Source organism: Synchiropus splendidus, chromosome 16 (assembly GCF_027744825.2).
Source record: "Synchiropus splendidus isolate RoL2022-P1 chromosome 16, RoL_Sspl_1.0, whole genome shotgun sequence".
NCBI classification, from domain to species: domain Eukaryota; kingdom Metazoa; phylum Chordata; class Actinopteri; order Syngnathiformes; family Callionymidae; genus Synchiropus; species Synchiropus splendidus.
The window spans coordinates 18,809,351-18,836,967 of record NC_071349.1 but is presented as its reverse complement, the minus strand read 5'-3'; the positions used below and the strand labels follow the sequence as shown (position 1 = coordinate 18,836,967).

Below are 27,617 nucleotides of genomic sequence, written 5' to 3'. Positions count from 1 at the left end.
AGCTCTTAAATCAAACATCAGCTGACCACATCACACATCTTTTGATCTAACTGAAGTGAAGGGAACATGACAACCTCCAGTCAGAGAGAAGAAAGAGAACATCCCTGAACAGTTGTGAACAGAAGAAGCTCTTCGGAAGACCAGTAGCCCTATTTCATGTCGACATGGACCTGGAAGAACACCATCCAACACACACAAAACAAAAGGCGATGTGGTACACGAAAGTGAGCACTCAGTGCTACCTCTGACAGAGGAAGAAAGTCATGGGGGAAAATTCATCAAATATTCAGTATTCATCTGGAATACTGACTATAATGTGATTTCTACTGATGCATGGCTCGAGCCACTACACAAGTGCGATGTGAGCAGAGTATTATTGACACTGTGACAAGCACCAAGCGGACACTGTCAGAAGCAACAAACCAGCGGAGAGCTTAAAGTGGTTTAACTGAAATCTTATTCTATTTCTCACTCTGTACAGTCTAGCTGCATTAATGCATCCTTATACTTGACATTTACACCTATTGAAGACACACTGATGGCAAATAATTGTTTTAAATAGTTTTCATCTGAAAATCACTGCAGATTGAGCTTCAACTGTTATTTTTTTCCTGTTAACTCGTATTACATGACCAAATTGTTAAATAAAATAAATGCATCATTGAAAGCATTTCGGTCATATAATGAAGCACAAACAAACTGCACACACAATCACTACCACACAAAAAGGGGAAAGGGAAAAAACTAATAAAATCCCATTGACCAGAAAGGGAATAGGTTTAAGTTTAAGGCTATTTTCTTGCCGATCCGAATGTTTCCCAAAACCGCCGTCATTCATAACTATCGTCATTAATTGTGTTAATTTGAGACATTTATGAGACCCAAAAAAGGGTCAAATAACTTGACCTCATCACTGAGAGAATTCCATAAATTCACTCCCAAAACTGAAACACATTTGTTTTCCACATCCCATTTCACTTTCTGCATTTCAAACATAAATTCTCCTCTCTTTAGTTTAAACACATAAAGAATATTAGCTGTGAGAGGTAAGTTCTTTTTAAAATGAGCTGGTTTAACCAACAAGCAAAAGAACCAACCAGAAAGAAGTCTTTGTCCATGGACAACGTTCATTTTGCTTCAACATCCAAGATGTGAACACAAGCGAACCAGAACCAGGCTTTGGCCCTGGACCTGGAGAAGTGGATTTTGTCCCTGATTTCTACAGCAGGTGAAGTGTGAAATTTCAGCCAAGACAACTCGGCTGAAGATGCAGGAAATGAAATGCTAGGCGGAAACAAAGTAAGTAATAAAGTCGAGGAATCGGCATGTATGGAAAAAAAACAGCTTCACGCTGAGCCTTTGGACAGCATTTGATGGAATTGGTGTCGAACCACGCAGCCACTTGTCAAACAACAGTTCAGCGCATAGCACCCCCAGCTGGCAAGTCCACAGTGTGAAAGCCCCTTAGGCTGCAGCGAGGGAACGCAATTATATACCTGTTACTGTCGGCAGATATTTCATCAAGTGAAAAGAACCCAATTTGTGAATTAAGCCAGCAGCGGTGCATTTCCTTAAATGCTACAATCCATTATTAGAGTAGTAGAGAGAAGTATTTAAGGCCTCTCAATCAACAACTGTTAGAAGCCGTGCCAACATTTCTCTACAACCATCAGCGTGCATCAAGGTACAGGTACATGCAAAGCAAATACCAGAACCCCAAAGAGGGAAAAACCCTGGATTTTACAGGATAGTTAAGGCTAAATGGCTAAAGTGAGTTAGAAAGAGATTAAGAGGTTCCCTGCTGCGTTGAGAGGAAAATGTTGCAGCTGAGGGCCAGCACCGAGGAGGAGCACGGGCCTTTTTAGTCTAATTGTGCCTACGAGGACTCTTGGCACCCATCTTCTTCGAAGTGGTAGTTGTTGAGAAGGCCCAGGCGGAGAGGGAATTCCTTCCACTGCAGCGCTCCAGGGAGGTTTGTCTGCTCAAACATACATTTAAACAGCAGGCTCACATTTGGCCTTTATTTGTCCTGCTTTTTATTGTTAGGAATTTTGGAAACTTCACTGTGTATGCCAATTAAACACACATCGTAAATGGCAATTTACTGCGTGTTTTGGTTGGTATTTCCCAAGTGGTGCAGGAGTTTACCAGGAACTTCATTTCGGCCCTGTCAATCGGGATCTGGGTCAGCACACAGAGCTGATGCTAGTTCACGTACTTCGGGCCGTTCAGTCTCCCAAAACCAGTATAATAGCTGGATTCCCGGCCGCAGTATTTGGAGTGTCCCTGGACAGGCTGGCTGAGTAGGTGACGAGGTGAATTTTATTCCACATTCGTACACGCCTCAAGTTTTCTAGAGAGCTTAACCGTCAGTCAGCCACTTGACTGGTATTGTTCATTGGAGCCTTAAACGTAATGCAATAGAGTAACGTCTCTCTTCCTGAAGGAGCAGCAGTTCCAGCCCCCAGTGTCTGGCAGGTGCCTGAGCTCTGAGAACCCATCAATCCAGACGACTTAAGCTCACAGATGAGTAAAAAGCAGTGATGCTGTCCTTTTGAAGGCAAAACAAAACTGGAGACAATCATTTTTCAAACATCAAAGCATCTATGAGGATGATGGAACCAGTCGTCCAATTCATGTCATTATTTGCAAGGAACTTCTACTGTATGCCATCAAAACAAAGATCTTCACAGACAAAGGAAATGCCAAACAAGACACTATTTGGTTTAATTCCCAACAAAAGAACTCAGATTTGTCCAGAGGGACACAATAAACTTTTAGTAAAGCACATGCACTGTATAATTTCAACAACCACCCAAGAGTTCAAAGACTGTATTCTCATCTCCATGTATTGCTTTAGGCAAGGGTGACGCAATACCTGCAAATGTGATTTGTCAAACTTAATCAAACACCCGCAAGGTCGTTTTGATAATAATTTTCAGCTCATCCAGGATGAGTCTTAGTTGGTGTCTCACAACTTTCACACACAACACTAGCTGTAATTTGCTAGTTGGCTGGCAACTTGGAGCAACCAAAAATCTGTTCCTAGTTTCTCTGCATGTATCCAATAATTCAAACCTCTGCAGGGACAAATCAGGACCAAATCTAAGCATTCATAATCACATTCAAAATACAAGCCCATATTTTCATACATCACTGTCTCCACACAGAGGTGATTTGGTAATTTGGTGAGTGTGTCATGTGCTTGCCCTCCTTTGGCACTTTGGGGAAAATATGTTTCCACTGTTAACCTGGAATTTCTCCCAGCCTGCTGTCAGGACTTGCTGGAGGGTTCGGGCAAGACCAAAATTCTCATGTTTTTGGCTGAATTGTATTGTTTGAATTGGACAATGTGTTTGTATCACTTTTTAATTTCTTCAAAGATTAATCTAACATGGTAAAAGAACAAAGTTCGTCCAGAAAATTCAAGTCTGCAATTGGTATCAGCAGGTGCTGACTCATTCAAATCCCTTTGTACTAAACCTTTGTACTAGTAAAGCGGAGACAATATAGATTGAGGAAACACTTGGGCCATCAACAAATCTTTTAGGTGCACTCATAACAAAAACTAGGATAGAGGTAGTTCCCCATTTTAGTCACTGAAACTACAGTCCTGTAGCTCGCGACACACTGTATCCAAGGTAACCGTCACACTTTTGAATGACTCTTTGTCCAACCCTGAAACGCAGTCAGAAGAACAAACAATGATGTATGTCCTTCAGGTACCTTAAACTTCATTCACAGAAGAAAACATATCTGAAGATTTAAATTCAGCTCAGTGACTTGCTTTAACACCAAGGTAGTAGAGAACAAAATCCATTTTCGGGCATGACTCCACCAGATTGTATTAGATAGCCTTGAATGGAAACATATTTAATTTCAAGTACATATTTAGTGGTGACCGATATGACAATGTATATCATATGTACGATAGAAAAATGTTTATTGTGTCATTTCCCTTCTTTCATTTATATCGCATTTCATTTCATTAAGTCAATACCACCAACTCAATGCCATTCTCTCGACTCTCCTTTTAGCGACACAGCCTTAGTCACTGTTTTGCAAATCTCATACCGACATATGATCAGTCCAATATGGCTTTTAAACATTTATTTTTCAGAACACTAAACTCTCAAAATGATGTTTGTAGATACTGAGAGCCGGGGTTGGTTTAGTTAAATCGAACGGCCCATAATATCAGCAATCAACACTTGGCATAAAAAAAAAAACCACTTCCCGCTTTCTCCTGAAAAATCATCTCCACCTGCTGTTTCGCTAGCCGCGATGATGCTACAAACATCTTGGCGTCTGACAGTCACAATTTCAGCACAAAATAAAACTGGCCGTCAGTGAAGCTACAAACACATCAGGTTCTACCAGCGATATCTAACATTGATTTGCCTATCTCTACACCTATTTGACCATTCTATTGATTTAATTATATCAGTAATTAAACAAACACATCACTAGTTGATGATGGAGACAAATTCCATGAATGACAACAACAGTTTGCATCATAAACAGTTATATGGAAGTTATTTAAAATGTGATACCTGGGAATTTATGAAAAAGAAAAACGCGACAGTTTTGTCATATGGCCCATCCGATCCACGTCCATGGCCACTGCTTCAATATTTTTATGCACTAAAAGTCTTTCAATATGTGCTTTTCAAACAATTCATCAGACACCTGATGCTGATGATGGTGGTCAGTCCTGACCTCTAATTTGGCTGCGTCAAAACTGCCTGGCACACGGCCGGACCCTGGCAAACTTGCTGCCTGACGGCATGTGCGCCTGGATGTGGTTGATGTGAGAAAGCTCAGCTGCACCGCAGCACATGTGACTTAGAACACAACAAACCAGTAAAAACATCACTTAAAAGGTGACAGGTTTGTACCGGGATGCAACGAGGAATGTCACGGCTTTGAATCCATACTCCATGTCTTAAACATAGTCACCACACATTGGACACAGACGTTGGAATAAAACAATGACTGGCCAGGGCCCGCCGATGTCTTCAGTTCATGTCCCGAAATATTCTGGCCTAATGGTGAAAAGAGGTAAGAAACAACATGACATTTTAACAAAGCAAATAGAGAAGGCTAAGTTGATAGGCCCATCCAGGCCAGTAACCGACCAATCTTTATTGAAGTGAGGTAACCGCAGTGGAATACCTGTCAACCATGAACCATTTTAAGGTAACTGATTCAATAAATTGTTTAATTGGTTTGTCATGGCCAGGAAAGTAAAAATATACACACACAACAATATGTTTCATGAAGCCTCATCGCTAGTGGTCACAATGTGAGTGGACCATTTCTGGCTTGAGCCCAGCTCCAGATGTGGCCCGAATTCTCCAGGTCTGCATCTTGACAGTAAGACTAAGCTAATGATGATAATTGGGGAAAGCCTCCTGTTAAATGTGCGAGAGAGATGTTTTTTTTAACATCCAGAGAGTGAGATCCAGCGGTGACACACAAAATCCTGAATCTCCAATAAAGTATTTGAATCTGTTGGTCAAATATGTTTTAAATAACCTTTTAAAATGCTTTGCAGTTATCTATGTGATACTTGCTTCCACTGTATTTTTCCTACATTCCTTTCCGTCTATTAATTTCCGTCTTCTGTATCAGTCGCACAGGGATGAGATTAGCCTTAGGAGCTGCACCATGAGCAGTTTGTCTGCGTCTAAACTAAGTGAACACAGCACAGGCACACAAGCGAGCACGCTCACTCACACACGAGGTAACCGTGCCCAGCTAAAATTGGCTGCCTCAATCTTCATAGAGGCAGTGAAGAAGAAGAGGGAAAAAGCCCAGTCTTGGGGTATTCCTGCTAGTTGCTCGCACATTCTTCTATACCTCTGGCTCAATTACGGCCAGGTCGCCATCTCCCCTGAAGATCTGCTGCTCTGGACACAGCTCCCTGCTGTATTCCGCCACAGTCTGTCTTCCGGAGAACCCCTCGCTGTGTTCCAGTTATGGGCTTCCCAAAAAGAGAATTTTCAACACAATGAAGGAGACAAGATGTCTGAGCACTGTCAAGGATTGCAGGAATTTAGGCCAGCAAATACTGGAATGAAATAAAAGTGAAGTACCATTGCGGTTTTAAGATGAACCCTCAGACCAGCTGTCTCTACAATGAGGACTTTGGTCATTAACTGGGGATCTGCATTATCATGGAGGGAAAAAAAAATCAGATAAAAAAAGGATCAATATTTATATTAACTATTTAGACTTTGTGTCAAGGCTTAAAGCGATAAAGCAAAATGTCATTTACTGTGTGCAGATGATGTTTGCGGCGAATCAAATGACGTCTACATCCTACATTTATTATTAGTATTATACAATTTACATTTCATTAAATTGCGATTAAATAAAGTCGGGAAGGAGTGTGAACGAACTGCAGCAAACAGAAGACGGGTTAAAAGAGAAAGCAGGATGTGTTCTGCCGGCTTTGTTGTGTCAGATGTACCGCTAACTGTGAAAACATGTTTGAGTTTGAGGGCCTGCTTGTGACCTTATTTTCCGGTGTGTGCAAAATTCTCAAATGATTTACTTCATGGTTGACGTCCAGTATATACGGTACTGTAGTATTCATGCAACAAACTGGAGATTTTTGGGGGGGACCAATCTGAGTTAAGGTACACGGCACATGAGAAACCTTTGCGTTAATGCTGGGAAATTTTTTACACAAGCAATATTTAAAGGGAACTGAAACAATTCCTCGCCCTTACATCCTATTTACCGTGGTTAAACCTGCTGACTAAGCCTTAATCCGCGTGTTTGTGCGAGAGAAGAGCTGTGGCATAATTACACAACAGGAAAGTAGCACGGCATGTCATTTCCACTGAACACCAACCTTTTCTGGAGGCTCATTTTGTCCATTTTGCACTTTTGTATGCTATACGAAAGTATACGCTTCCTCTTTGGATGAGTGTTTCAGTGTTGTCACTCAGCATTTTATGAGCTTCAACGTCTAATCAGCTAATGAGATTCAGGCTCTTCTGACAAGTGTGAAGAGCAGAAGTGAGTTTATTGTCGGTGCTTTAGAATTGTACGCGCTGCAAATTAATGACATTCTTACACTTTCTAAACTGAATACAACCATATTTAAACTCAGGTCATTAAAATACACAGATATACACAGTAGAAACACAGTACAATATATTGCATTTATCGTTCAATTGCTGGTCATATGATCAAGAGCAATTATTGTGCATGAGATGTGGTTGGTTTTGGTTGTCAACCACCACTCATGTGGTGGTTGACAAAACAAAAGGGACACACTCATGATGCTCATCTGGTGTTCAGCATCAATTATGTGGTTGACTGTAAAATAGTCTGTTAGTCAAGATTCAACTGAAACAATCCAAAATGTTCAAATCCAATGCAAAACTAGCAGTGCCTGCTTTTATGTCAGCACGTTTATAACGGGTGATTGAGTTAGCAGGCAGTTGTGTTCAGGCATCACAGTAGCCATAAACCCCTGACCACTTGACAGACTTGCACCCTCGGTGAACAAGAATCCTTGGAGCATCGCTCTACGAAATAGCTATCGCACTCAAATGCAACAGTATGTATAACAAACTCCTTGAACTACATTTGCCTGCTTGCTAAACAAAAATATTATTCCAGATAACAACTTTGGCGTATCTAAGGAATCTTATAAATGAATGAAATGCCATGTTTACATGTAGCCGGGTATCTTGAAAAAAGCAGACCGTTTCCTAAAACATTTTAAGGAGAGAAGATTGTTTCAGAAGTTGTCTGACTTCAGGTTATTTTGAACACACTTTAAAATAAGGATGCATTCTATAACAATAGATTTTAATACAGCTGTTGAGGGCTTGGTACATTATATAGCGATACGATACATTGAATACCATGATAAAAACCATCATTTTAAGGGAGGAAATCAGATAATGCACTTAACTACAATATGAAGTACATGACAAAAACTCTAATGTTATGACATCAAGTTTTTCTTTTGGTTGAATTTGGCAGTCCAACAGAGGAATGAATTGCTCCCTAAACCAACAAAATAATCCAGCATATAAATCGAAAATGAATCGATTAAATAATTAAACACATCACGAATGCAGCAGCATATCTAGAGTATCTGTCCACGAATACCACAGACACACTGGCCAGACAGTATTTAAACACAAAAGCATTGGCTATTAATTTTGGAGTGCAATTATGCAGAGAACATTGCTCACTATGTTTATGAGTGTCCTAGCGTCGCAGTAATGCTTCAGTGATATCATCAGCCCCCCTCTTCTGTCTGTGTACATATATACTCAGTAGGGAAGACAGGAATAACATTACTACCTTGGTTGGTAGCAAATGGCTAAGTTTTACTTCTCTTAATGTATTGCATTCATTCGCCTTAATGACTTGCTTTGGCTTATTTTGACCCAATCATTTAGACTATAATTCCTTGGGATATATTGACAGTATTTTAGTAGACCTTGCATTCTAAAATATGAATCAGCAAATTTCATTTGCAACCTAGACACTAAAACAGCGATGAATATGCAAAAAAATAAAATAAAATGTTAAAGCTGCTGCTACATGGTCATTTCAAATTATTCTGTTTGTCTATTTTGTTGGTTGGAGATCCTGATGTAACTGGAGACATGAACAATCAAGACGCCGGACAGTAGTCTGTTATTCTGCCCTGTTCTTACTGAAGTATGAGCTATACGTTTACCAGAAAGTTGAGAAGAATAGCTGCACTCTCCGGGGGCTAGAAGGTAATTAACAAAGACTCTTTGAGGTCCTCTCAACACAAGTGCCACCTTTCACTGAACAATAACAGGAAGTACTTTCTCTGACTACAGCCTGACTACAGAAATACACATCTAAAGAATTGTTTGTCCTATTTTGTTCCAAAAATACCCAGCTCCCCTGCGTTCCCGTCTGTGCCTTTGTGTTGAAGTGTTGACATAATTGTTTACGCGAACTCACCGATGATTTCCATAATTATTTTCCATGCAATAACTCTATTCATTTTGTCTGAGCAAGGACAGTGTTTCCTAATGGCACTGTGCGTGTGCACCGTGGTGTTTTATTACTGTAGCAGAGTTGAATGTGCATTACTGTATAATAATTTACCGCTATGCCCAGATGGCTGTGCTCAGACACTGCAGCCTCTGAAGTCTGTTGCCAGTGGTGAATACTGATCAGAGATCACGGTGACATCTACAGCACGCACACACATGAGCATGTCATCCATCCTCACGCACACACACACTTCTACATGGTCAAACTACTAATTCACACAGCTACATTGTGTCCTACATGCTGATATTTCCTGCCAGTGCAGGTCATGGCTGCAACAGCACTGACTGAAGCAAACACACTCTGAAGATTTAGAGGACAAAATTAAGTCACTAGGTGAGGGGATCTAAAAAAACTCAAAGCATGTTTTGCAAGAAATTGGGTCATAAATGGCCCATTCCACGAGGAACTAGCTTGGAAATTGGTGACTGTAAATTATCTGAAGTCTTTGAATTTTCCTATTTCCTCAATAAGATCTACTTCGCAAAACAACCTAATATTCTGTGAAAAATGATTTGTATTTCTACAATTTTCGCATACTTTATTTTATTAAATGTAATAAAAGGACTTCTTACCACCATCAGCGTGTGTAACAGTAGCAACAATTTTCACCCTCCGATAGAAACATAAAAGTCCTTCACAAAGACAGTCACAATTCAAAAAAAAATCTATGAATATATAAATTTACATTTTAAAAAACACACAAGACAAGACAAAGACAATACTGTCAGGGTTCACAAAAAACTGATGAGAGAAATCAAAGATGGAAGTGAGCAGCCTTCCAGGGTCACAAGCATTGAAAGAAGAACTTATGAACGCAGACTATTGGACCCTTATTACGGTGGTTTGACAGTCCTGTATCATCATATTCATGAACCTCAGTGGTTGTCTTCCTCTTCTTTTGCCTGTTACTTCCATTCCTAATAGTCTATAATGGAGGAAGACGTTTCCTGTCGACATGAGCTGTCCCTCTGATACACTACTGCTATTTCAAATGTTTGTCCTTCCCAGTCACTTCCAATGAAACCCAAAGCATCTTCAGCTCTGCCACTTCAAACTCGGTCTTTGTGTCAGTGCGACAGTGACTAAAGCACACATCATGGCAGGCCCTATAAAGCTTCCAATAAAGCTCCACTCTTCCGCCCTGCCTGCACTCTCTTCATCACCTCCTTCATCTCTGTCCAACACTATATGACTGGCCCCACCACCTCTCCAGCTTCTCCCACTCAGCTCTTTTAATCTCTCACAACAGATCACTATATCATCAGCAAACACCATGGTCCACATAGACACCCTGACCCAACAAACAAGAAGAGGCTGAGCGCCGATCCCCACCTTCAATCCCTCCATCACTCCTACAACTCCAAGAAGAAACAAATGAAGGCACTTCTATCACAACACTCCTCCTTAGTTAATGACACACTTAGAATCAAACGATTAAAACAGCCCTTCTGGCAGCCATCATCATGTTTGTCAGAGATTTACCTCAACATTCAGGAGCGTGCCAGCGTGCTGCATGAAACAACAGGGACGCAAAAACCAGTGACTCTAAAGTAACTCAAGGGGAATAAGCAGATGTGAAAAACCTAATTCCAGAGTGAATTATTCCTCCATGATGGTGCTTTGGCAAAATGCACATGAACCCCTGACACCAACTGGCAGAGACTCCGAGTAATATAATCAAGCGTTTAGAAGCAATGAAGAACCGGCAGCTCATTCAACTGCAAACAAGTTTACCCACCAATAAGGAGATAAAGACGATCAATTCTTTTTTTTATTATTTGCATTTTAAAAGATGAATGTCAGCCAATGGGTATATTTATTTCAAGCATTAGTTTAATGTCAAATAAGGCTTGACATTAAACTTAAATATACTTGTGGAGGGCGTTCAAGGGTATGAAAGTTGTGTCACTTCTTCATTGCTTTTGCGATAAGTCTGAAGTCAACATTCAATCTATTTATCCCAAATTGAAGGAAAAAATAGATAGATTAGAAACCTAATATAATCGTTTTACAGAATGAGAAATTGGTCTACTGCCCCAAACCTACTCCCTTAGTGTGAACACCTAATGATGGACAATGGAGCAAAACCAAGCTTCTGATAGTCCACTACAGAAGCGGTAGGCTTCTGTGGTTGAGAGGTCCTGGCAATTCAAGGACAGTACGCAGCTGTAGGCCTGTCACGACAATCAATCACAGGGACTAAGAAATTGTACGAGTGACAAGAAGGTTTACTTGGGTCTCATAGGGCGCATTGGTTCCACAGCAGAATGAACAGCGTGAACCCTCTTGTCTGCCATTCACAGAGTCAGGTGTATTTTTGTCTTGCAAGCACACGGACACAGTTCAGGCTCTGCAATTGACCGTCTCATGAGCAGCAACACAAGGTAGCGTTGTAGAGCTCAGGAAACGGAGTGAAAGCTTTAATGACAAAATATTCCCATTTACCCCACCCAAAAATTATATATATATATATATATTTCAGTTGTTATCTGCTTTATTGGGGACATTCTAATGTTCTTGACATTTCAATTACAATGGAAAAAATTTTGATGTTATGATTAATACAACCTATCAGTGACTAGTTCGGTGTTATTGTGACAAGTCTACGGAACCCAAGGAAGACACGCGGAAAATAAAGTCAGTCCCCATCAATGCATACAGCATGACATATAGCAATCGATAGCATATTGTATATAATGAAAAAAAAAGAGCTGTTGACACCATCTACCTCACTCATACAGCATGCGACAATTAAAATGGAAAAGACGCATAAATGCGCCCAGCTAGCTGGAAAGGCGCTTTAAAAACACCCCCGTTAAATACAGATGAAGTCCCAACAGCTATTATCTTGACATCCCAGGTATAATAGGCTCTAAAACCTTGAAGTGTGAATAAAAACTCAAGGTTAATTGATCGAAACAAGAAATGAAAAGGGATGGCAATTAAACGGCGTAGAGCTTCCAACACAGGACATTCCTCATCACGACCAGCCCCCTCCAGACCACAGCTATGAGCCTCTTCTGTGAGGGATAACAAACGTTTGGAACACCTTTCAGTTGGCACAACTGACTCGCTCTGCTGTCTCTAATCAGCTCCTGAGCAAATTCATGTAAATGACTCTTCAGATGATGAGACACAGCAGTGTCCATCACGGCCTGACACACACACTCTGAAATGCAGTTAAGTGTGCGCGGTGCATGACGCTCACACACGCCAACGTTTACACACTGGGCTGAACGCAAAGTCAACACAAAAATGCATGCTTCGCATCCAAGATGTAGTCTCGGGGAGACGCGCGCACACACACAGAAGCCTTCTCTGCCTTCCTGGATCAAATGATAGTGAGGAGGCAGCCGCATCACACCTCCAAATGGGCTCGGAGATCTCATAGGACTTTTATGGTGAAGCTGCCATCTACACTAATCTATCCATCTTTTCCATACAGGCATTTATTTGGCATACATATCCACACACTACAACACAAAGAAACAGGGGACACGTTCATTAATTTAAGCGCTGTTTCACAAACATGAGTGCACTCATAGATGGGAACAATCATTTGTCTTTGGTGCCATGTCATTCCCTCCACGTCTGTCTGGCATGCGAATAAGCCCTGTCAGAGCAACACATGAAAAAGTACATTCTGAGCGCAGCCTTCTTTCGACTTCCAGCTGCCGTTGTTCGACAGGTATACTGTTTTGCTCAGGGTGGTTTTCCCGACAGTCGTTTCCCCCCCCCCAGATCCAGTTACTGAACTGAAGAATTACGATGCAGCAACCTTCCCCTGACGCATTCCAGACACAAACAAGGAAAGAAAAAGGAAGAAAAACAGCCAATGGGTGCATATAGCAAACTGCAAGAAAACAACTGCAATTCCAAGAAAGCGTCTGTAAAAAACCCGCCTCTGCTAAAAACAGATCCTCTCTTACAAACACTGCCTTGTCAGTTACAACTGCTCACAGAGCAACCGAATGCCAAAACCGCCAAGTATGTACAGTTGCAAACATCTGCTGTCCTGAGACGTGGAAGGGGGCTGCACGTTTGCACGGGCAGTTCTCAGGTTTCACTAGGTAGGGAACCCCAAGGTTCTCCCAGGGAACAGCTGAGCAACAGCTCAGAGAGCTTTGATTCACTCACCCAAAGGCACAAAATGAAGAACTTTGTTGGTCTCCATGGCTGGGCAAGTGGTGACAAATGCACACTTCCTCTCTCCGACAGCCTTCGATCCCCCCCAAGTCAACCCATCATGGTTATGTTATCCTGTGCTGATGAGTGTGAGATCACCTCTGCTCTCTGGTTCTGCTCTGTTTCTGACTGCCTCTCAGACACATGCAGTGACTCAGCCCAGCTTTGCCTGCCTACTCACCATTTTGCTGCTGGGTCCTAAAGGCTTCTACTCCAGTGTCTGCTATCTCATCACACAGTGCTTCAGCCAATGACTATGCTGCATGCAGCAAACCGTCCCTCTCGCCGAGACACACCTCCTAAAGACAGAGCATCATGAATTATCGCCGTATGCTAGAGCCGGGAGAACGGGCACTTCACAAACAGCATTTTAAATGTTATTCTTTTGCTCAAAGAGACTTGTAAATTCAAACCAAGAGCCAACAGAAAATCTAGGGGTTGAAATTTTTGGAAACCCTGACCAATTTCTTTCTTCCTTACTGACAGCAAACACCTTTAATCCCTACCCTTCCATGTTTGAAAATTCTTTTATGAGTGGAAACAAACGCTCATTATGGAGTTATAGTTCGTAAATAAACAGTAACAGATTACAGCACCATCAAAACAACTGCAATCACCAAAAAAGTGTCTTGTGTTTTAGGTTTCCTCTTGGTGCAACAAGAACAATCTACATATTAGGGCAACCAAAACGAACACATTAGCGCAGAACAATCCATCATGACGAAACCCATTAAACTTTTTTGGATAAGAATGAACTCATTTGTCGCCCAGCACGACTCACTGAAGCCTAAGAGCCACTGGATGCATCCAGCAGAACTCTGATCCATGTCTCGGCTCACTGTGGCTGCACAAGCTTCTGCAGAACACAGACCACCTGTTGAGGTGGGCTGAGCGGAAATCTCTATCTCATTACCTCAAGCAAAATAAACAGCCCAGGTTTTCAAGCTCTAAATGTCCTTTCAATTACAGCAACAAGCCACACCAAAACTGTAATGAACAATTCCACAGCCTGTGGTTGAGATCCTTCTCTCTCTCCCCGCTCACTTGCGCCCCCTTGAGCACGCCCACTGGTGCGCTCAGGATCATTTGAGCTCCTTATGGCACATTCAAATAACAAAAAAGGCTCGGATTTCATAGCGGACGTTTGACTTTTAGGACCAGACTGTATCATTTATTGGAATTAGGACTATATCTAACAATAATTAGAATATTCAATGTATGAGAAAATGCCACTTATTTTCTCAATCAACATGTCCAGCCAAGCCTAACAGGCACTGATGGATGCAGTAAAGGAGGACGTGAAGGTGTGACCAGAGAGGATGATGGAGACAGATTCAGACAAAGGCTGACTTGCTGTGGCAACAATAAATACCCTAAAACATTTTTTTTTCTTTTCTATGCCCCCAAAAATAGGGAAGAATTGTGCTAAAGGAGCCAAGAACATATAACTTCCGTGCTGTCACCGGGTCTTAAACAACCCAACACCTATGGTCCATGGGTCGTGTTCCTAAACTAGCACCTGTGCTGAGTTCTTAAATCCAGCAGGAAGGCTATTGGATCAAGAACCTAATTTCTCACCCTGATGTAGATGCTCTGTGAAAGGTCAGTCATTTGCATACGCCTGCATACATAACATCACTGCGTGGTATGGCTATTGGCTCTGCTTTGCATAAAAACTGTCGGGCAAATGCGTCACTTGGTGAGTACAGCCACGTTCTTCCCCAGAGGATGTCATCAACCTGCACTAACCTGCAAGCATGTGTCATTAGGAGCTCCTACGGCTGAACAGACAGCACGGAAAAGGCACGGTATAGCAACATTATCAGACTAAGAGCTGCAAAATAATCATGTTTATGATTGGACATGTGCTGGAAATTTTCAGTCGATAGACAATTCTGCCCTGGATTCCCACACTTCATTTTCGATTCGCAGTAAGAGCTCTTTGCAAAATAAGCACTGGCAATAAAAGGTGGCTCAACCACATGAATCTGGTTTTCAAACGTGGGTATACCACGAGGGATATTATAAGGCGGTCAAGAGAGAATATGAGGCGAAAAAAACATGTATACGTATATTGCAAATGACCCAAAGAGGGATACAAATATAACTCTATGTACATCCCCCTAAGTAAATCCCCCTTTCCAAGATGGTTTTATTTACCTGTCTGGCTGTCCAGCTGTAGTCAGTTTAGTAATAATGATCATGAAAAGGATGCCAATAGTTCAATGCATCACAGAGTTGATTCAGCCATAAATACTTTCTTTCTCTCTCAGGGGGTACTGGGCAGAACTAGGGGTACTTCATTGAAAATAGATCTTGAATCGCAGACGTACAGCAGCACAACCACACGCACACTCAATATAACAGCTCCCCAATATAACAACTAAAATATATGACTACAGATGTTTACATACTACATGTGTTTATACTATATAGCCTGGCACCAGCTTTGTTTCGAGTAGAAACAGGCCACAGAGCTCCATTATGAGCTCCATTTACAAGATAAAACTTGATATGAGGTGTGATAAATGACATCTCCCTTATTTCTCTATTTCAGAATTTACTTATTTTTTTAACTGTAATTATTTATTGTAATGCTTCACTGCGACATAAATGAACTTCACCATGACCTTGTTGTCCTATAAGTTAATTAGAATTCACACAATTCGCTCTTTTAGAATTGCAACATTCTTTTTGAAATGGCTTGAATACTAACAGCACACCATTAACTTGGTCCCATGCCATTTTCTCTGCATGTGACATACAAATTAATTGCTAAAGTTTTTCCATAACTAATAATTTGCGCTTTATAATACACTTCTGTACAAATTTCCTGAACCATTTTTGCCGCCCATTTAAAGTGAAGCTTTCAACTGTGCCTTCACTGTTTGGAAAATGCTCCTTACCGAGGTGCCGTCTGAAATTTGGAATGCCCCTGTGAATGTAGTCGGTATTATTCCTTTTGATGGGCTCGGATTCAAATGAAGCCACGGGAAACCACGGGCGAGGACACACCAAAGCCAAAAGCAGATTAGGAGCAGCACATTAATGACGTCTGGTTTTGTAAAATAATGTTTGCAAAATTCAAAAGCTGGCAGAAAAGAAATGCTTCCCAGGTTCTGATCCCCCGCAGCAACAGGGAGTGCATCGGGGTGGACCTCCTGCTGCCTACCGATGGATTGCACAGTTCAGTCATTGCCTGCTTTAATCCCGCTCTCTGCAGCAGAAGGCATCACCCATTACCATTCTGCTCCACTCACTTGCCAGATTGCATTTCTAGATTTCAGCTACTGACAGATATATTACCAAGGGCACGGCTAGATTTAATATGTTAAGTGACATTACATGGGAAAGGAACCGGAATACAGTCCAGGAATGAAGAGGTTTAAATTAGGCGACGTCAAGGTTCCATTGCCAGGATGATGAGCCCCTGTTGACCTTCACCTCTTCAGTGGATTCGTGCACATTAAAATAAGTCATTAATGCACCACTGAGCTCTGTCTGTATCTAAAGATTTAAGGGCAGAGTGCCATCTAGTGGCCTCTGAAAATGAGGACACGGTTTCATGAAGGCTCATCGTAACAAGTGCCCGACACCAGTGCTCAGTGTTCACACTGGAATTCATGCCTGATCGTTTGTCGCACTGATGCTGTATTTCAGTCTGCTCAGTCGAGTGCTTAAGATACAACAATAGGTGGCAACGATAAGCCTCAAATAAAACTGAAAATCAGAACGACAGAAGAAATATCTGTGTATTCTATTATCATAGTATACTTCCTCAGTGACTTCACAAGAGTCATGTGCCACAGTGCATTGACACACTGACTTTCGTACGAAATTGAATTCACAAATTTGATCATAGTTCAATGGATCACGCTGCAAAAACAAGACACAAATGATGAAACTACGAGCAGCGGACCCAGACGACTTCCTTATGATTGGACGATTTGCATGTGAGAGATTTATATATAATTTAACCCTTATTCATGATGACTACAACCCCAAAAAAGATAGCACATTATACTGACTCCATTACCTAATGCTCAGAGTAAACAAGGGTGCTTTGTGACTGGTCTATTACTGATATGGTAGGATGATGGAATGCACCACTTTGTGAACCCAGAGGACGTTAAACTCAGTATTTGCTTTCTCAACTGCAGTACAAATTAGAGTCCAGTAGTCAGCATGAAAGCCAGTGGTGTAGAAGAAGAAAATGCAATTCATTCACATTTTGGCACTTCCACAGAATTTAGGAAGAACTGTTTTGGCAACAACTTTAAAGAAACACCAGCACAAACAACCAGGCCCAAGTAAGGCCATTGGCATCTTGCTTTCGTCCAGGAGTAAATGTATGTATTTGGAAACCTCATTAGCAACTTCCACCCTTGTTTGCTTGGCTGGTTTACAGCCCATTATGTGCTGATGATGCTGTTTGAAGTGTTGCGCCTTTGCAGTTCCACAACGCCATACGGAGAAGAAGATGAGTTCTGGTAAATAAACGGTAAAATCTGTGCCCACTGGTGATTGAAATCAGTAAAGGCCTCTTGGCAAAAGTAGCAATCTCAACCTTGTTGACCACAGCTGAAAGAAGGAGCAGTCCGTCAGGTTATAAAGCAAAATTTCGGCACAAATGATTGAGAGTGAAACTCACATTGTGGGTTTGATCTCTTCATTGTTCATTTGAAAGGGAATAAATATGTTAATAAACACTTTATATTAAGCACTTTTTTGTTGTTTGATGTTGATTATTTAAAAAGTTGCAATATTTTCGATGCTGTGTTGTTCATTATTATTGTTATTTAGAAGGTGAATTTGACTTAGTTGAGGAAAAAAAAGAAGAAAAAAAAACAATGAATATTGGTTTCGGCATGTTGGGACTTAAAAAGAAAATTGATACTGGCCAAAGAAATGTATTAAGATTTGGGTTCCGAGCTGGAAAAGTCGGCAACAAGTCCCATGTTTTAGCAGAGTTGGTCTTGTGTAAGAGGAAGGAGACAGAGGAGAAAGACTGATCAGAATAAATCAAACAGAAATTCAAATTAGGCATCTTTAGCCATGGTCATGATCAGCTGTTGAATGCTGAGGAGAGGGGGACACGCACCCCTACAAAAGCGTCAACACGCAATGAAAAGTGATGACAATAATGTTCATAAAGCATATTTTGAAAACACAGGTGATTAAAGGTGTGTTTCAGCCAATTGACAGTGGAGTTATGCTACAGTCCACCTGCATTGCTGCTGTGCATCACATGTCCCTTTGTCCTTGTGCCAGATGTCGGGCTCTGGTGTACACTCATTAGGATGCCAACGTGTCGCTGCAACAGTGACATCTCACTCTGGGATTCGAAGCAACAACCCAAATCTAAAGCGCAACATCCATTCATTCAATTCCAGGACCTGCTACTTTATGACGGGAAAAAAACGATCTCCCTAACAAATAAAAACGTTCCGGGCGAGCCGTGATGTCATCGATGTCTGTAGTTGCTTCTCGGCTTAGGCGTGTTTGCAGAAGGTGAGGTGCGCTTCTGTGGCTTAGAAATAGTTGACAAAAGGAGAGGAGAGAAAGTAGCCAGCAGAGTATAAGCTTGGTTTTGATCACTACTTTCTTGCACCAAGCTTTAAAATTCCAGCAAGCTCCTCTGTGTGGGTCGACCCTGACAAATGCAACGGTTCTGTACCCTGCAGCAGGTAAAAAAAGTGACTGGGGTTTCAAGCCCAGACAGGTCTCCCTGCACCAAGGAGCAAAGCATAGCTCTTCAGTCATTTATCTCTGATAGCAAACATTGACAGAGTAGATCAACGGAATACTGCTTTCCTTTCTGTCTCAGTTCAGTCAGCCAACAAAGCAGCTGCTAACGTGTCAAGAATGGTTGGACAGACATTTAAATTAATTTGATTATACAGCAAGTGAAAGCCCACTGTGATGTCCGCCACATGTAACAACCTCCAAACATGTGACGTGGAAGAATTCAGACTGAAACAAGTAGCAAAAACGTCGTACCCAAACCAAAATTAAATCAACATTGTGAATGTTTTGTCAGGGCAAAACTTAAGCGGATCGAGGAATACATAAAGGTCATTTTCAGTTTCCTGTTCAGTCACAAACAAGGTCTGACTATCACTGTTGAGCAAGGAAGGAATCAAACTTGCACTTCTCAAAAGGCCAGAATCCAACAGGCAATTATCTGTCATAAATACAGAATATATTTCAGTTAGACCCACACTGCCTTAATAGTTTGAGCTACAAGTGGAGTCTATTTACATCTTATACATGCTCATATATACCGCCCTCTGCTGGAAACAACAGAACTCACTCAAGGTGTTGGTCAAGTCCATTGACTGAAGTTGTTTACCTGCTAAGAGGTCAACATTTTTGTGGGTGGTATAAATAGCTTTGAATTAGCAGCGCAGAGGTGACGCCCTTTGACTCTTAACTTCCTCTGCTTGTTTTTCATGCACCGGTGCGCACACACAGAGGAACAACCCCCGTTTAAAATGCTGACCGAAGCATTTGGAACTTCAAAACGAGCGGATAAAATCCTTAAAAAGTAGAGCAGGGTCACGATGCCACCTTTGGCTGGTGACTCCAAATAAATAACTAAATAATTAATAAATAAAAAGCAACATTCCGTCAGCCAAACTGAGTTTCACCATTTTTTAAGTTGAAAGACTGGTGACTTTAAGATTCCTTCAATGGCTAAAAGCATGAAATAACTGACGTAACAAAAAAGAAACTTAAGTTACAGCAACATTAATAGATTAGATTTGACGGCCGCGGTGGTGGGAGTGGTAAAGTGTTTTCAGAAGATGTAGGAAACTTAATTCATTGAGTGATTTATTGTTTTCTATTACTGGCTAACTTAGAATGCCTTTCTCCTGAATCAGCATTTCCCTTCTTGAAAGATTTGTTCACATTTACAGTGGAAAATTAACACTAATATGAAAAATCCCCTTGAAAAATCATTTGGCCACACAAAATGAGTGTCAATAAATTGGATGTTGAGTGTATTGGCGGCGCGGACACACGCAGTGGCTTCTCTAAGTCCCAGCAGATATTTCATCCATGCTATATGTCTTGTACCGTAGCATATTTGACAACAAAGTTACCTACCTATTATTAGTGACGGGCTGATGAGGCTTCAGAGCACCTACTAGATGTCACTCTCTGCTCTGAAACCTTGGAGAATTACTGATTTGGACAGTAATTCTCACATCATTTTTAAACTGAGCGCCACCTACTGAGCTCTCAAAATGAGGACACCATTTCATGAAGCCTCATCAGTAGTGATGGGCTGATGAAGCTTCGTGAAACAGTGTCGTCATTTTAAAAGCCCACAAGAGGGCACTCTTTGCTCCAAGTCTTTGGATTTGAACATTGAAATGAAACCTCACATCATTTTTAAACCAAGAGCGCCACCTACTGAGCTCTGAAAATGGGGACACTGTTTCATGAAGCCTCATCAATCCCATTGCAAGTCACTGGGCTTGTCAAGGGGGAGTTGTGACAAGTATCTTATTGGAATGACGGCAAAATTACATATCGCTACTTAATCAGTCTTGAGGTATGAGTTGCAATGTAAATATTTAATACCCAGTACATCTATATTTTATGTATCCTGATCATGACTCTACCGTAGCTGCAGCATTACACTCTTCAAAAAGTACGATTCTAAATGGATTCACTCTAATTGATGGCTGGTGTTTGGACCGGTAATGGCTTTCTTACCTGGTAATCAAGCTAGATACAGGAATATCATAATACAATAAAAGGATTTATGGAGAACATAAACGCTAGTGAAAAATGCCACTGTAAAGCATGCTTTCAAATTCCGTGCACCTCCAAAACTCATTAACCCACAGCCATAAACTGCAAAGGGCACCTTGTTGTATTGTGCTCCAAGCAGGAAGATAGGAGAGACACAGCAAATGGACAAACGCAGAGGGATTTCCTCCTTTCCTGTTTGGCTCCTCACATATTGTTCACATTCAGATACAAGCCAGGGAAAGCTCGCCGAGAAACGTCTTTGCTGTCATCAGCACATTTCTGGGGGTAATAAATATTCTCCGGCTACTAAATACACATGAATGATGCTAAAATCTGAACTAAAAAGCCAATAAAGTTCATTTTAAGTCAGTGCTTCCAGAAGGAAACGGGTCAGCAGCGCAAAGACATGGTGATTAAAACATAGATTTGGTAGCAGAGCTGCCTCCAGGGTCGCACCTCAAAAGGCTTGACCTCTCGTGTGCCCTGGAGCAGACTGACAGAGGGCTGCGTGTGATATGTCAACAGGTCAACATGGAATGAAGCATCAGTGCAGAAGCCCTTCAACTCTCAGCTGAACATGACAACAAGGATGCACTCTCAAGGCCAGAAGGAGCTCTGGTTGAATGAGCCACATACTGTAGCAGGGAAAAAAACACCAGCTGCTGTGAACGTCAAGGCCTTGGCAAATACTCAACCACATATTTAAGTGTTTCAAAGAACTAATTTGTAACAAGGCAAACGCGATATAAAAAAAAGGAAATGTCTTAATATCAATAAAAGGATCCATCCTGAGTGGACGTCAGTAATTGGTTGGCTGCTCAGGTGCTGCCGCCCTTTCTAAAGTGGTCTGGGAGGCTTATCAAGGACATGCTGTGAAGACCGTGTCTCAGTTGACCAGCTCAGAACAATATCATCCAAACACGAAGCATTTCTTTATCAATGGACATCTGTTTGCTAATATTTCAAACCAGGACAATATTTGCCCAACGCATTTGCATCAGCTTGGAAAAGCACAGAAGCGTTATATGTATTCCAAAAATACAAAATTGCACCACTTGTTCAGCCTGTCTGTTTACATCTTGGCAGTGTTTACGATGTTTACTCTTGTTAGCTTGTGTGCCTACCAGCTCTTGTGTTTGTTTGCCTTACACCAGCGACTCGGATTTTGCTCTCATTTATTCTCATCGCCTGCATTTGCATGGGAAACCTGTCGACCTGACAGATGACCAAAGCCTGCTGTTGTTCTGCTGTTTTGTCGACCATGGTACTTGAGAGAGGAAGCGGAGGTGACCATTCTCAGCAAGCAGAAATGATTTTTCAGCAACAGTTTTGACACCCACCAATATATAAACCTTATTTAAGGATTCAGCAAAAGTTGAGTCAAGCTTTCAAAATGAATTCAGATTCCTTCAACACATTTTCATCTCTCTTTTTGACACAGAACCTCTCTTGCTGCGTCATGTGAGTCCCATTTAATATAGCTACATAATATCAAATCACAGTGTCTGTGAAGGGGCTGGACGATACAAGGGTGGGTTGAACGGTCAGAGAGATAAGAAAAAGTGTTATGTGCTACTTTCCATTGTGCTGCGCGGTGTACTACCAGTCACTTCAACATATCAGTTGGGCCCCTTTGATACTTACTATGCCTCAAGACGTCATTCGAGAAACATTTGTTTCTTTCCCATTCCAAGTAAGCAAGTATGAGGTGTGACGTAGTTTCTGCTTCACACAAGTAGATGGCGGACACCTGTAACTTCAATCTGAGCAACATTTGAGGGCAATTTATATAGGAGTTTTGGAGTAAACAAAGTCCCCGGACAAGGAGGTGGGGGAGGTTGTAGCTTCATAGTGGGAGCGTAACAGAACAAGGGGGAGGAATATTCTCACTGACCAGACACTGAAAGTGACAGAGAAGCAGCAGTGCTTCGCCGTCTAGTGACAGCAAGTCCCTTTGCCGTAATGGAGATACAGTCATAGAACAGCACTGTGAATAGCGGCGGATGCTGTGAACAACAATGACGCCATCATCATCACTGCTTCAGAGACGAAAATATCTGCTGTACTGCACTACGGCCGGCACGTGGTCACGTCATGACAGACAAATGAGATGTGTGAATTTACTTCCAAAAGTTTGAATCATACTTTTCATCACTTACTTTTTCAAGCTACAACCTTTTGAAAACTGAAAGAGCCGGAGAGGTCACATTTTCTGATGATGACCATATGTTGACCTCATAGCAGATGAAGTTTTCTATTAAGTCAAACGCCATCCAGCCAGTCTCCGTCTCCTTCCATTTGCTATCTACTGACCACTGCAGACGGCCCACACAATGAACCAGGTTCTCACAACAGAACACAATCTTAATGTTTCATAAAGACTTCTCTTGAACTACATGTGAAAAGTCAGCAAAGTCTGCTACTAGTGACATTGCTTTATCTTGAGTTTTGACAGATGTAATAAGTTTAAAAAAGACAACATGGTATGGAAGTAGCTCCCAAGCAAGTAAACGATGGCGGAAGATGCTTTCGTTTTCAAGGAAAAAGCACGTCACGTAAGGTGGGCTGAGATATTTACAACTGGAGCATGCCAAACGTCATCCAAAGGAGGTGGTTTTGACCGTCACAGAGAGCTGAAAACGAAAAGCAAGAGCGTCTTACCGAACAAATCGATCATGCTGGTCCCCACCGCAGCATCTTTGGTCCTCGTCATGCCGCCGCCGCCGCCGCCTTCAGCGTCGCACTTCACCGACAGTCAGCTACATGTCCACAGTAAACACAGAACTACCGTCACCGAACAGCACACTGCACATGTGAACACTTCACATTCACAAGCTCAGAAAACACCAGAGACAATGGCACTGCTTCAACTACCGGGAAAGTGGTCAAAAACTGACGAACGTTCGACTGGACTGAGGTTTGAAGTTGCCCGTTGAACACACAAGACACGAAAAAAGACGGTTAAACACTCAAAATGGCGATACGGTTCACCTTCAGCGACGTTGTTATTTACCTCCAAACTACTGTTTATACTTCGCTCACAGGTTCAGAGGCAGAAATTAGCAAGCTAGTACCTCAATGAGGTACCATGACGTCATCCAACGCCCAGGTGCTGCTGACACGCGCGCGACTAGCGGGACGTGAAGAGGCCACGCCCCCTCTACGCACAAATGTCAACAGTTCCAAAAACAATTCCACTCTCTTGGCTTTGGTGCAACAACACCAGCTGACTCACACGTCTAACAATATATATGTACTTATATATTGATTTTAATTTATTTATGACGACTTTTAAGGTTGTTTTTGGTTTGATCGTCTGGAAATTAGAATCACTGAAGCTGATTTTTGACACGTGCACTGAACGCTTTTGGACACAGTACAGATATTTACTGAAGGCTTTCTAAGAAATGCTTTCAGGAATCCTCCAAGATTATTGACATTTTTCTACTTCAGAAATTTTGTCCAAGCTTCATCTTGAAAGACAGATTTTCTGATCTGTGAAAGGATGAAGTCTGATTAAAAGCATTAACAAACACAAAGCCAGATTATGTTTCTGAGGTTTAATGGACTTGGATTTTCGTTCCAGCTGCCACCTACAGTAATAGAACACCTGAATCGCTTCCCTTTTAATCCTCTAAAAATAGCACCGAGGTCCCATGTTGTCTTTGGATGCTCAAGCACCGGTTTCAACTTGAGCAGCCGAAAACAATGGCGTTTAAGTTTGTGCAGCTGCCGCAGCCATGACAACACTCTGACAGCATTATTCATGCGGTTACTTCAGGGGAAATCAGAAAGTGCCCATGCTTGTTGAAAGAGTCCATAATAGCCTGAGGCCAAAATATGTTTATCGTATATTTGAGGACCATAAACCCAGTAGGTGGCTCAGATCTGAAGGTAACAGCTTGTGATGCCTGCAGTAAGAGGCAAACATGCCACAGTGGCGCTCACAGCGGGGGCCATGTTTACATTGGCTCACCTGAGCTCTGGTGCTCATGTGATTCACTTGATTTAAAACATACAAATGTATTTCCCGGGGAAATATTTGATCCGAATTGATGCTGTCTTTCATTTTGATGTTGTTATATTATTTACTTTTTTTAAACCTTCCCCAGAATTTTCTATAGTTTTTATGTAATTTTTTCCACAATATACACAATTATATTTCCACCTCATGTAACCATATTTTACCTTTACTTTTTTTTCATATTCAAGTACTTTTCTGTCATGTTTTTAAAATGACTTTCTTTCTTATTTCACTTATTTCAATGACTGATCAGCATGAACAAGCATATTACTTGAGTAAAAAATCCCACCATGATTCAAGGTTTAAAATGACTGTGAGCAAATGCAGTTCTGTTTATGCTTCAACAGTCATGTTAAAACTTGCCAAATTCCTAAGTGGCCAGAACAAAGGACATGAGAGCTCGGCGGCACACGAGCTAAAAGTCAACACGCACCTATAGCGTATCGGTTTACTTGGCACTTTATAGATGTACATTTGGTGTGAGAGGCCACTGCTGACCTCTGCACTTGTGAGGTAAATGTATCACGGTGCTCTGCAACTTGGTTGTTAAAAAGCATGGAGATCTTTGGACTTCATAACAATATGGAAGATCACGGAGAGTGTTAAGGGCCAATGACATGAGTCCGGAGAGGAACAGCAGCTACAATGAAAAGTCTTTACAAACAAGACATGCAACTGAAAATATAAAAGCAGAAGAGAAGGAGAATTAGGTGGTTTCTATAGAGCACAGCCACATTCAGTGAGAGCGAACGAGACGGCGGAGTTGCAGTCTTTAAATGCCTTCCAGTTGACTGACGTCAAGTCAAGTGACCGTCGGGTCGAGTCCCGTCTTGTCTAGTCACCATCAAGTCTCCACGTCAAGTCAAGTGATTGTCTATTTGAGACCCATCTTGTTTAGTCACTGACAAGTCAAGATTCCATTTCAAGTCAAGTAATCGTCTAGTCGAGTCCCATTTTGACCAGTCACTTTCAAGTTAAGATTCCACGTCAAATCATGTGACCGTCTAGTCGAGTCCTGTCTTGTCACCATCAAGTCAAGACTCCACGTCAAGTCAAGTGACCGTCTAGTCAAATCCCATCTTGTCTAGTCATTGTAAAGACTCCATATCAAGTCAAGTGACCGTCTAGTCGAGTCCCATTTTGTATAGTCACTGTCAAGACTCCATATCAAGTCAAGTGACTATCTGGACGAGTCCCATCTTGTCTAGTCACCATCAGGCAAGACACCACATTAAATCCATCTGTGACCATCTAGTCGAGTTCTGTCTTGTATTGTCTTTTCACCGTCAAGTCAAGACATCACGTTAAGTCAAGGGCCCGTCGTTCAAATCCCATCTTGTCTAGTCACTTTCAAGTCAAGACTCCACGCCAAGTCAAGTGACCGTCTAATCAAGTTCCATCCAGTCCAGTTCCGTCTTGTCTAGTCCCCGTCCAGTCTCCTCGTCAAGTCAAGCGACCGTCTAGTCGAGTTCCGTCAAGTCAAGTTCTAGTCTCAGCAAGTTAAGCCAAATCTTGTCTCGTCTTGTCTAGTCATCGTCATCATCCAGTGGAGGAAGTAGTGTCCTACGGTCCCGCAGAAGATAGTGAGGTGGGACAAGAGAAGTCTGGATGCATGAACAGATAATAATCCAGTCGAGTGCATTTGGAGTCAGGCTCATTACCAGGATGCAGACCTGGAGGACGACGTGGACGTTTGATTCCTTAGAGGCAGCACATGGACTAGTTTTCACCAGTTGAACAGAATGTTCCCGAGTCAGCACCAAGATTGAAGACGTCGAATATTTGGACAATAGCTAGCGGGAAACGGAGGAAGATGAAGGCGTCTTTCTAATAATAACCTCTAAAATGCATTCATCAAAAGACTCACGTTTGAGCTTCTTCCACGCCTGGAAGAAGATTAAAAGCAAGATTTCATTTTAAACTTGGTGCCACGTTTGTGCTTCAAACAACAAACCCCATCTGCAGCTGCAGAGATCCCAGTCGCTCCACGGCCATCTAATATTCCGGAGCGAGCTTGTTTGGCTGACAGCTGTTCCAGATGGCATTATTACTCTGCAGTCAGTTGGCGGAGGAAGCACCAGCAGTGGAGGTGGTGGTGGTCCCTGCGCCGCGCCCACCGGCATCTGGCCGCGTTATGAAACTCTGCATTTATTTGGTCAAATGTGATCCAGTTCATCTTCCCCTCTGTCCCGCTGTTTCCAGTTGGTCATCTTCTTAGCGTGGAGTATTTACAGCCTCAGAAGTTTCCTCAAACCACATGAGGCTTTGCACCAACCCTGACTTTGGTCTCCTCATCTGTTCGAACTGGACGCGGCTAATTACGGCTCATTCAAACACCAACCGCTTTCATCGCCAAGTGATGATTTGCGCTTCCGCTCACTGCTTCATGTCGGGAAATCTTCAGTATGTGAAGAAATGAGGTGAGTTTTTCCTCTCTCTCCTTGTTAGATGAGAGGCAGGCAGCCAATTAGGTGGCGGTGCAGAATTCCACGCATGAAAACGGCTCTTTAGTGTTTGGATTTGAAAAACAAAAGCTCACCAGAATCATAAGTCACAGAGGAAGATAGAAATAAAT

General features: G+C 41.9%; 1 protein-coding gene across 6 annotated transcripts in view; it reads right to left on the bottom strand.

Annotated features, from left to right (window-relative positions):
* The window catches only part of slc4a11 (solute carrier family 4 member 11), a 76,562-nt gene that overhangs the window by 43,194 nt on the left and 5,751 nt on the right, over window positions 1-27,617 (bottom strand). For 2 of the 6 annotated variants that reach the window (XM_053844646.1, XM_053844644.1), the window contains exon 1: window positions 13,207-13,639. Coding sequence is in view for 4 of the 6 variants with exons in the window: in XM_053844644.1 (XP_053700619.1) it covers window positions 13,207-13,243 (37 nt within the window). In the remaining 2 variants the exon portion in view is untranslated. Of the gene's footprint in view, window positions 1-13,206; window positions 13,640-23,679; window positions 23,778-23,892; window positions 23,939-24,031; window positions 24,132-27,617 lie in introns of those variants that run through there. The other 4 variants (XM_053844642.1, XM_053844643.1, XM_053844647.1 and 1 more) reach the window with 4 other exon arrangements.